Raw genomic sequence first — 11,598 nt, 5'->3', positions numbered from 1 at the left:
TGGACGATGGCGGTCATCTCCTTTTCATGGGTCGTGTACCTCTTCTCGGCATTGTTTAGCTTGCGACTTTCATAGGCTATCGGATGTCCCTCTTGCATCAACACTCCTCCTATGGCAAAGTCGGAAGCATCAGTGTGCAACTCGAATGGCTTACTAAGGTCGGGCAACCTTAGTACAGGCTCCTCCATTAGGGCCTTCTTCAACCTCTCAAAGGCCTCTTGACACCGGTCCGTCCATTCCCATGCCTTGTTCTTCTTAAGAAGGTCTGTTAAGGGTGCCGCTATAGCTGAATACCCTTTTATGAATCTCCGATAGTAGTTGGCTAGCCCCAGAAAGGATCGTAGTGTTGGTACCTTGGTCGGCGGTTCCCACTCTTGAATGGCCTTGATCTTGCCCCTTTCCATCATAAGTTTCCCCTCCTTTATCTTGTGGCCAAGAAATTCTACTTCTTTTGTGGCAAATGAGCATTTCTCCTTCTTGACATAGAGTTCATGCTTCCGAAGGGTCTTGAACACTATGCGCAAGTGCTTGACATGCTCCTCCAATGTCTTGCTATAGACAACGATATCATCAATGTAAACCACGACAAACTTGTCAAGATAAGGATGGAATACCTTGTTCATCAATGTGCAGAATGTTGCGGGGGCATTGGTCAGACCAAATGGCATGACTTTATACTCGAACGCTCCATATCTGGTCACCATCGCCGTCTTCGATTCGTCTCCAGGGGCTATCCTCACTTGGTAGTATCCCGATCGAAGATCTAACTTTGTGAAGTACCTTGCTTCACCAAGTTGATCGAATAAGTCGGCGATCAACGGAAGTGGGTACTTGTTCTTGATGGTAATCTTGTTCAATGCTCTATAGTCGATGCACAACCTTAGGCTACCTTCTTTCTTGCGTTGGAACAGGACGGGTGCACCATATGGGGACTTGGAGGGTTGGATGTAGCCAGCATCAAGTAGCTCGTTGAGTTGCTTCCTCAATTCCTCCAACTCGGGTGGCGACATCCTATAAGGTGATTTGGAGGGAGGCTTAGCACCAGGCTCCAACTCAATCGCATGGTCGACCTCTCTCCTTGGTGGTAACTTCTTTGGCAGTTCCTTAGGCATCACGTCCGCAAACTCCACAAGGACGTCTTCCACTTGTTTCGGCAAAGGCCCGTACTTCTCCTCCCCTTCATTCAACATTAGGGTTGCAAGAAATGTGGCCTCGCCTTTCTTCCAAGACTTGGCAAATTGAATTGCCGACAAGTGCTGGGTACACTTCTTGGCTTGCCTTTCCAATGGCACCAGGCAAGGTTGTCTTCCGTCGGCCAGAATACAGAAAATATTGTAGAAGGGAATGGGAAAGGCTCGTACCTTGTCCATGAACTCTAACCCAATGACTACGCCATAGTCGTCCATCTTGACTACGGTGAAGTCGATCTTTCCCTTCCATGTGCCAATGTCTACTTGTACATTGCGCGCAACTCCAACAATGGGGGTGGCAGCGGAATTTACCGTCTTCACGCTACCGGGCTCCTTTGTGACTCGGAGGCCAAGCCTTGTGGCTTCCTCCGACGTCATGAAGTTGTGTGTTGCTCCCGTGTCCACCAACACACGCGTCGTCTTGTCACCAGTCTTGACGTCGACGAACAATGATCCTCCCCCAACTTGAGCCTTAGGTTGTGAGAGGGTTGTCTGGATGGCATTCAGTAGACGGATGCATCCCATCGTTGCATCGTTACTCTCTTTGACCTTGTCCTCCTTGAAAGCCATGGCCTTAATGGCCTTCTTTTGTGGGCAATCTCGCATCATGTGAGGGCCGTCGCATAGGTAACAAGTGGGTTGCCAAGACTTACCATTGCCTTTGTCATGCTTATCGGCTTTCTTCTCCTTTGGTTTGCTTGTCTCGGCCTTGTCCTTCGGCTTATGTTCTCCCCCACTTCTCTCATGGTTACCCCTCTTCCCCGTGGACTTGGAATCACCTTGGTGGCTTGATTTAAACTCAATCAAGGATTCGGCAGCGGCAATGGCATCAGACAATGTTTGCACATGTCTCCTTTGTAGTTCGAGTTTTGCCCAATTTTGCAATCCACTCATGAAGTACATGAGCTTGTCTTCCTCTAACATGTTGGGCACCTCGAATAACAAGCTCACGAAGGCGTTGACATAGTCTTTGACGCTCCCCGTTTGCTTGAGCCACCTTAGTTTCTCCTTGGCTTCGTACTTGGCATTTTGGGGATAGAAGTGCAGCATAAGATCTTTCTTAAACTCATCCCAAGTGGTGAGAGAGAACGTACCTTGCTCAATCTCCATGCTCCGACGACGCCACCACATAAGGGCATTGTCAGCTAAGAACATGGTTGCCGTTGAGATTTTGGACTCATCATCTTCAAGCTTCAGGTACTTGAAGTATCGCTCCACGTTCCACACGAATGTGTCGAGCTCCTTTGCTTCCCTCTTCCCATTATAGGATTTGGGTTTAAAGGAGTCGATTACCTTGGAGTCCAACGACTTGATTTCCCTCGACCCTTGCACGAATTGCTTCACGACTGCTTCTTTACAAAACGCCACATCTCCCTTGAGTTCCCTTGTGTCCTTTATCTCTTCTTGAAGCGCCACAAACCTTGCCTCTATGTTGTCAAGGTGAACCTGGACTTCCCTCCGCATCTTGTCTGCCATGGTGTTGAGAGCGCCAATGAGCTCATCTCGTAGCCCTTCCACCAAGCCACGCAGTTCATCCTTACCATTGTCCACCATGGTTTGGATTTCCTCCTTGTCGACAACATCCTCATCAAGTCGAGTATCGAACTCGAGTATGGTTCGTTCCACCTTCTCGAGTCGCTCCTCCATGGTCTCCATCGATGCTTGCAAGTCCTTTAACTTTGGCTTGCTCTTGGCAATGTCTTGGACCTCGGCAGCACGCTCCCTTAGATCGGAGACTCCGGACACCATCTCTCCACTTGACATATCTTACTTTCCTTCAAGTGATTCACGAACTAGGCTCTGATACCAGCTGTCACGGGATGACTCTTTAAGCCTTCCGCCCGTGCGGCACTTAGACTTGAATACCTCGATGAACAAGCTAAGTAAGCCTTCGAAGCCTCGCTTCCCCAGATCGAATCACAAAGAAAGCTAAGATAGCTTGGAGAATGCTAAGATCACTTAGAAGATGGGAGAAAGGAAGCTTTGTATTGAAAGTTAAGAGAACTTTACAATTGCTTACAATTCTTGGATGGTTTGGCCAAATGGCCTTGCCTCCTATTTATAGGCCTAAGTCACCTCCTCAATGGAGGGTTCTAGAATCCTCTACTTACATCCAAAAATATCTAGCATAGTTCTAGATACAACTTGCCTAATCTAGATTATTCTAGGTGAGGCTTAAATATGTACACTTGTGTGGAATGTTCCGGAATGCCCTAGATTATCTTGAATGCTCCGCCACGTTCTTGATTTCTCCGGGACGTTCCAGAAGCTTCCATGAAGACAAAGCTTTATGGGCTTAGATATATGATGTCTTGGGCATTTTCTTTGTTTTTAACATGCGGCCCGTGACACTAGGCAGTCCAATTCTTTTTTACTTTTTATTTTTAGGAGGGTTTGGAGATAATTTATTGTAAAATAATTCTGGACTTTCTTTGTTGTAAAATAACTTTGAATATATATAGGGTTTAGGCCCTAAACCCTTATATATATATATATATATATATTTCATTTTATGTATTCAATCAATTGAGTACTTATAATATATATATCCCTTGCATTTATGTTTTCAAATACAATTATGTATATATATATATATTTATTTATTTTTAAGTATAATTGTATAAGTAGTCACGTATTTATATATTTTTATTGTTATATAATGAATTTGATTAAGATAAAAAAAAACCGCTTAGGCCCTAGGCCCTAAACCCTTATTCACCGCCGACTAGAATCTAGAGCTTTTTAGAACCTTGAACTAAATCACAAGCAAGTAATAACATTTTAATAGATTTGATTTTTAAAACTTGAACAAATCCTCCAAAATATAAGTTATCAGTAATGCATTGTGTTGTAATCCTTTTTCTTTTGGAATGGTTGGCTGATTAAAGTTGGACTAGAAGGAACCTCTCCTAACTTTAGGGGAAAAAGTTCCATTTGTTTGCAACTAACAAGGCCATCAGGTGGTTGCGCTACCTTTTTTCTTCAATAAACGTGGTTATATACAAAGGCAACAGTTGTCAATAGAATGATTACTCGATGATGGTGGTAATGGTATGGTGTGCAAGATAATCAATTAAATAATGATAAGTAATCACACTCGATTAGGCCATGAAGATGGTGGAACTGACCATATGCGATGAACTAAGGGTATGGTCAATTGACTTTTCTGCTAAGTTGGGGGCAATTTGGCTTTGTGTAAATGGATTGACTTGTTCATCATCTCCATTCTTTCTTTCTTTCTTTTTCTTTAAAAAGAGTATTAGCTGGTGATTTTATCACGTTAGTCTATCATTTTGGATGGACACAGGTATTTCAACCTCGTTCTGGCCACAATCATATGATTTACCAATACTAGAAATTGAACCCAAAACATACCGTGTAGAATACGAGCTTATTTGTCCTCAATTGAACTATCCCGTGGTGATTGATCATAGTATCTATTCTTTCAGTGACATGTTTTTATTGTGATGTGGGGAGAATGAGGCTGAGACCAAAGTATTGAGGCACATAAACTTCGTATCAATCTAGAATAATATTGACCCAAAAAACGCACCCATTAAAAAAATTAAAAATAAGGAGAGTATCATACTTTGATATAGTCCCATCCATCCCATTTTCAGAGTGAAGGATCACCTTTTTATCTTATTTTGATGAATTTGAACTTTAAAGGTGTGAATTTTAGGACAATTGAGATCATGCGCCACAATAACAAAATTAAAAACACAACCATTTTCTCACAATGACAATGTATAGTTTGACAAGGGCTGGACGAAGTTCATGGTTTATAGGCAAGCAAATTAGATTCCCATTAAAATAAAATAAGGGATTGGACTGCAAACAATTTGTGGTTAAAATGTTAAAATTCTAAGAAATGAGAAAGAAAAAATTGTACATTTGTCTAAAAAGTATTCAAAATTGAAAAAACTGAATTTTGGGAAAGCCGTTATGTTTTAATACACTATGAGATGAAAATGAAAAAACTGTATATATACATATACTTAGTCTAAAAAAGTAATGAATATACAAAATAGAGAATCTACTTGGATCCAAAGTTCTGAGTTCAATTTTCTCCTTTTAATATCATTTGTATCACAATAGAGATTTATATTATATATCATATAGCATCTATATTAATTCATGTATCACACGATACTGCATCAAGAGGCCTAGCATATATACATAACACAATAAACACAATATTTACTCATGGCAACTTGCAAGTAGAATGTAGGACCGGAAAATAGGTAGCAAGTTAATGGGTGGGATTGGTCCTAGATAGCTAACTAGGGCCTTTGGCTGATTGGTTCAAGTCATCAATCATCAAGTGAAGTGGCTAGAGGCTTAGCCACGCATTTGTCATCTCATCATAAACGCAAATATATGTCTTCTCTTATCTTTTTAAGTCTTTGGAGATGAGGTGAATCTATCGTTTGGATTTCTAGTGCTATTTTGGCCCTTCGCTTGGATATCTGTGGATAACAACATTTCCCTAGTATTTTAGGTCGTCTTTTGTTATATATAACCCCCCTAAATAATATCTTTTCTTCCATGCACTTTTTTTTGCTTTTATTTGTTCTTTCTCTCTCTCTCTCTTCTGTTCTATTCTTCTTTTAGCTGTTCATGCCTTTTGTTTTTGTCCAAACCCTAGACTCATCGAGACTCAGGAGAAATGCATCACAGTCATCACTTTGGTCCATGTCTGCATTGCCACCCTCAAAGCTACATTAGAATGGTACTCTCTGTCTGTCTCTGTCTGTCTCTCTGTGTCCGAGCACACACATATCGATCGTACTATATACATGGCAATAGTTTCTAGTCTTATTTTGCATGAAATTGTAGTACTGATATGGATACATATAAAAAACAGGTTCAACATCTTATTGAGAGATGCTTGCTACTTCACATGAATCGTGACCAATGCATAAAGGTACTAGCAGAGCATGCACGCATTAGGCCCCTCGTTACGCTTACAGGTCTGTCTCTCGAGATTTTCTCAATTTTCAAGTGTAATAATACGTATATATATGTGTGTGTGTGGCTAGTTAGTTGGTTTAATCGTGTATGTGTGAGTGCTGAAAGCATATATATATGGTTGCAGTATGGAGAGAGCTACAAAAGGAGAATAGGCACTTCTTCCAAGCATACTTCCACTCTATTTCTCCCAGACCTTTAATGGGTAAGAACCCAGCTCATCTTTACTATTCTTGTTTTTTTCAGAATTATTTGCATTCAATACGCTCATAAATTACTCCACAAAATTAGATATATGTATATCTAACCCCAACCACACCAATACACACACACATATGCATCATTGTAACTGTGTGACATTCAATCGGGAAGATTTATTCATATATGTATGTATGTATGTATGTATATAAGGATACAAACTCATACAGCAATGGGGCCTAAGAATAATTAATTAGATTTTTAAAATTATAGCAAACTTAATTATATGAGGTTGCTGCATTTTCTATTTTTCAGGCAGTTGTATTCAAAGGGGGCCAAGATTTGGAAGAAGGAAACAGCACTGGAAGTGAATGTGGTTGTTCTGAAACATATATATGTGTGAGGAAGTTAAACTAATTAATTACAACTCAAAACTAGCTAGCCATCATTTTGAATATCCTAGTTTGTAATTATAGCTGAAAATAAGGTTCGATGATTTGGGAAAATGGATAAAATCCCAGTCAAGTATCAAATATTTTTGCTACTCATGACTTTGTGTGCCACAAATATAGGTTTTAACTAGTTTCCCACAAGGGCTGGGGCACTTTTGAATGGTTTAAATTACGACTTTGTTTTAAAGATAGATTTTACTATGATTCATCCGATCTATTTCCGTTGCCTGAATTTGAAGTAGTCATTCAAAGCAAGCAGAGAGTTTATTGGAGGTAGGTAAATCAAGGAGACTCCCTTGGCCGAGAGAACCATTTATGAAAATTTTATCTGTTTCATGTGAACATGACCAAACATCATGTATCCATGCATCATTCACAATAATTATTGAAAAACATGGGCAAGATAATTAAACAAACGATGCATGACAAACTACTCAAACACATCCTAGTTTTGAAATGTGTCATTAATTGTCTCTTATAATAACAGTCCCAGCTAGCCTGTAACCAAGTTTCTGGCACATCTTATTGAGGAAATGTAGCTGTCACAACCATATGGAATTTGCATGCAGTCCATAACCATAGAGAAATTTGATTTACTTGGAAACTGAATTGAACTAGAAAACATTGAGTTTGTTTAACTGAACCATATCAAATATATTAATTCCATCACAATCAGCAAGCTCATCTAAAGCAAATCGATCGAGTACTACTTCTTTCTGCAGTCGGTGAAGACTTTTGTTCAATATCTGAAACGAAAACCACATTCCCTAGAGAATCTACTCTTAAAATAGCAAATGACTTGAACCCTAAATCGTGGGCCTTAAAATCAAACAGCTTTCTTGTTATAGAAGTTTAGGTCAAGTCTTCATTCACTCGAAGGGTGTCCTTGCCCATATGGAATGCCTTGGGGCCTTTCTCTCGCGGAAACCATTGCCATCTTGGACTGCCTGCAATTTTCACAACAGAAAGTTATGCATAAATACATGAGTGGCATAAATTAATTATTACATACACACACACACACAAGGATTGTGACAAGCTTTGGGATATTCAATATTACTATTAGCCTTCCTGCAGCCCCCGGCCCTGGATAATTGCTATATATTCTGATCATTAGCAAGATTAATTATATTAGCAATGATTACATTAAAAATTTAGTCAGGGTTTAGTAACCTATAAACAAAATTCAATTAGGGTTTACATGCATCAATATTTTAATCACGCATGCTGCATAACTAAGATCTGGAAACAATAGTCAATTAGGGTTTACTTAATTGATTACCCTTTTGGCTTTCATGTTTTGTTAGGTGGAGTTGAAATTAATCTGATGATCAAAGTTGGGAACTTAGGGTCTTTAGTTTACCTCAGGCATATCAGATTCCCATGCCACATTTTCCTCCCTCAGCTCGCTGCAGGTGCAACTCTCTCCATCTGGACCATCTTCTTTGTACTGAATTGGAGGGAACTGTGCCCACTGCACATAATCATGCAAAATCACAAAGTTAATAGTACTATAATTACATTTCATTACTGATCTTGGCCATAAAAGACCTTACATTTTTTGCAGCTGTACTGAAAGCTTCCTTGTGAGTCATGCTTGGATTCTCAGCCTTAAGCCTCCTGATTTCTTCCCTGTTTAACAGATGAAAGTTGTATAAAAATTTTAAAACTTCTCATTGAATCACAATCACATCTTATGTAAAGTGAATAATCTTACTTGATAAATCGGTTGTAAGCCGATGGAGCTCGTTGTCTCTTCTCCGGGGCTACATACGGATTGATAATAGTATTTAAGATAAAGTTGATGCATTGCACCAAATTATGTATGGATTATAAACATAAACCAAATTATATATGGATTATAAACATACGTTTGTTAACAATGGGATTCATGGAGATCATATCCTCATCTTCATTGTCAGAATTGGAAATCACCATTGATGGGCTGCGCATGTCCAAGGAGTTTTGCTTCTCCACCATTTCCTCCAAGCAAAGTTCTTCTTTTTGCTACAAAGAGATTAAAAATTTCACAGAGACACTATCATATTGATTAAGACCTAAAAACCCTATGAAATGTAAAGATCCAGATGGGATTTATATATAAAAAAATTACTCGTACATATATAGGGTTATATGTACCTCATCTTGGGTAAGTGAAGCTAAGAGATGAAGGGGAACAAAGGAGGCCTTCATCATGTTCACTGATAGGAGGCAACTGCAGTGACCACATCGGACAGTGACGGCCAACATAGACAAGCTGCTGCATGGGACGCTCACCTACGTTTTTACATAAAACCAATCGGTCAAACTTGCCAAAATAAAAGGAAAGAGTAAGAAACAGATCAGAACCCAAGAATTAATTCAGTCATGCTAGCTTTATCAAAATTTTCTCAATCTACTAGTAAAAAAGTTAGGACAAATATTGAGTAACCAGGAGTATGGTAGTGCAGAAGCCACACTGGACATAGCAAATCTGGTCTGGAAGATCGTAGAGATGATTCAGTGTTGACATGTTTGTGTGTTTTCTAGAGAGAGAGAGAGAGAGAGAGAGAGAGAGAGAGGAGGTGAACAAAAGTAAGTGTCTGGTTATAAAACGGGAGGATTTATATAGAAGCTGGAGGACAATCATCATAAATAAAAAAATCATTATGAATTACTAAATCACTAACTTTCATTGATGATTATTACTTAGTCATGGTCAATATGCATAAGTACTTTTATGTGATTTGATCCATATTGTTTTAAGGAAAAAGACGTGTGCTAGGTTTCACTGCTATATCAACGTGAAGTGGGGATGGTGAGTAAATAAATGTTGAAGCACTTCAGAATGTTTGAAGTCTAGGGTTCTTTATCACTCCATAGCCAAATTACAGGCACACCCCTAAACCCTAAAATGGTGAAAATGGCAACATCTTCGCAGCCATATCTATTTCTGATGTAAAACTTCAATCCAATGAGATTTTTTAGTGTGACCGTTATACGGGTGGTACACCACGTGTTACTATACAAATGGTGAGATATGCATGTTAAAAAGTTAATAACTTAAAAAGTAAAATTTCCCACTACTTATATCAAAACACATGATATGTACTCCGATCACAAAGAAAAATTTCTTCAATCGAACGGCAGGTGAGTAAAGTGACTAGCTAGCTAGGGTTATAGAAGCTCCTTTAGTTTCATGCGTTGTTTTCTCCATAAATTGACTCTCTTTTCTCCCACGTGAAAGTGAAAGTGAAAGTGCAGCAAGTTTTACCACAAGTAATAAAGTGGATGTTTCTAGAAGCATGCATGGAGAAGGAAAAGTGGCATCTTAGAATTTGTCTTTTCCTGAAAGAAGAGCAAGATCCAATTGATACAGGAAGGTCTCTCGACTCTCTCCTTTGCCTTTTGTGCTGCCCAGTTTTGGTTCATAAATGACCTATATCTACTGCACCAGTTACCGTTTTAACTAATTGACATTGATCCACTATGTGGTAATTAACTCTCCCCCATGTGGATGTAAGTGAGAGTTCAAGATCAAAGGTCCCCACATCCCCACAGATTGAAAATTGAAAACTCAAATGTGCATGTATATTTGCTGTCGCGCAAAAATGAGTGCCAGTCAGGTCATTGTTAATTCCTCATTGTCAATATTTTTCCTAACCCTAGGGACAGTCGGTACTAACATTTACAGTGAGAATTTTGAATTCCTCTTGAACTAATTAGGAGTTTTATTTTTAGTTTTGGTATTAAGCAGAGGTAACTAAGTTGTGATTGTTTGCTAGGAATCAAGAAACATCGAGATCTAATTCCATATCTCTTATAAATATTCATGTTTTGGTTGTCCCTAGAGTGAAGTCTTTCATGTCTAATCTCTATTTTTGTTTTTCATTACTTGTTGGTTAGAGCCTAATCATCTATAGTTTTGTTAAGAAATGGGTTTCTAGCTATCATTATGTGTGCATTGTGTAGGAAGAGAGCATTTTAAAATTCATGTCTTTTTTCCTTCTGGGCCAAAACTCTTTAAGCTTTTATCATTTGCATGCATAAAAAAGTTGTTGATCCATGTTTAATGCATATCATTTGTGCAAAGAGACTCGTATTTTATTGTATTTTTTGGTTCTCAGTAGTATCAGTAGAGAAGTGTTAGGATCAGTCGCGCACATGTGCGTAAGTTGATTGTAGCTAATTATGCTTTATAACTCTCAAAAAGAAAAAGAAAAAAAATAAAGAATCAGCCTACATGCACAAGTGCTACTAATTCCTACCTTTTCCCATTATCCGTAGAGCATATATAATGATAAATAGGAAGAAACTTGTATTTGCCATAGTTCATGAATGGCTTTACTTTTTACAATTACCGATGGGTACTTCCCTCCATACACAACATATTGGGCAGCAAAGACTTGTACAAAGCTGCAGTGAAACTTTCATTCCCGAGAGCACCTACCCTAAAGAGGAAGATGAATTGGAAATTCGGAACCCTATCTCTGGAGTGGGTCATTCAGTAGTCAAAAGAAAGCTTGTTTTCACAGAAACCTTTGTCTTCTTCTTCTTCTTCAAGGGCCCAATATTTTTTACAGTAAGGCCATGCAAGTACCTGTTTGATCAAGTACTGGCAACAGTTATAGCGACAACAGCCTGTTCTAAACATACCCAGGAAGGTTATTTTCTCATAAATTATCACATGACCTAGTTTACTCCAAGAGTGTGACTAGCTTTGGAACTCAGCGAGTAATTATGTTGAAGTAACAATTTTTTGCCCGAGTCAGCAGAAATCTTGACTGCTGATGTGTGAGGAGTGATGA

General features: G+C 39.0%; 1 protein-coding gene and 1 long non-coding RNA gene across 2 annotated transcripts; one reads left to right on the top strand and one right to left on the bottom strand.

The window, feature by feature from the left end:
- Nucleotides 1-5,497: 5,497 nt before the first annotated feature.
- On the top strand, nucleotides 5,498-8,630 carry LOC103451994 (uncharacterized). The gene is made up of 5 exons (XR_011574498.1): nucleotides 5,498-5,922; nucleotides 6,058-6,163; nucleotides 6,289-6,366; nucleotides 6,675-8,226; nucleotides 8,379-8,630. It is a non-coding gene; the product is annotated as an uncharacterized lncRNA (long non-coding RNA).
- On the bottom strand, nucleotides 5,739-9,369 carry LOC103451993 (axial regulator YABBY 4). Its single transcript, XM_008391456.4, has 7 exons — nucleotides 9,243-9,369; nucleotides 8,951-9,088; nucleotides 8,683-8,818; nucleotides 8,529-8,577; nucleotides 8,368-8,443; nucleotides 8,175-8,285; nucleotides 5,739-7,758 (listed from the first exon to the last, which is right to left on the bottom strand). The coding sequence occupies exons 1-7, from the start codon at nucleotides 9,321-9,323 to the stop codon at nucleotides 7,681-7,683; spliced, it is 669 nt and encodes a 222-aa protein (XP_008389678.1). The 5' UTR covers nucleotides 9,324-9,369; the 3' UTR covers nucleotides 5,739-7,680.
- Nucleotides 9,370-11,598: the final 2,229 nt, after the last annotated feature.

Source organism: Malus domestica, chromosome 13 (assembly GCF_042453785.1).
Source record: "Malus domestica chromosome 13, GDT2T_hap1".
Taxonomy (NCBI): domain Eukaryota; kingdom Viridiplantae; phylum Streptophyta; class Magnoliopsida; order Rosales; family Rosaceae; genus Malus; species Malus domestica.
Note: the sequence above shows the minus strand (reverse complement) of the source record. Positions and strands in the feature narration are given on the sequence as shown.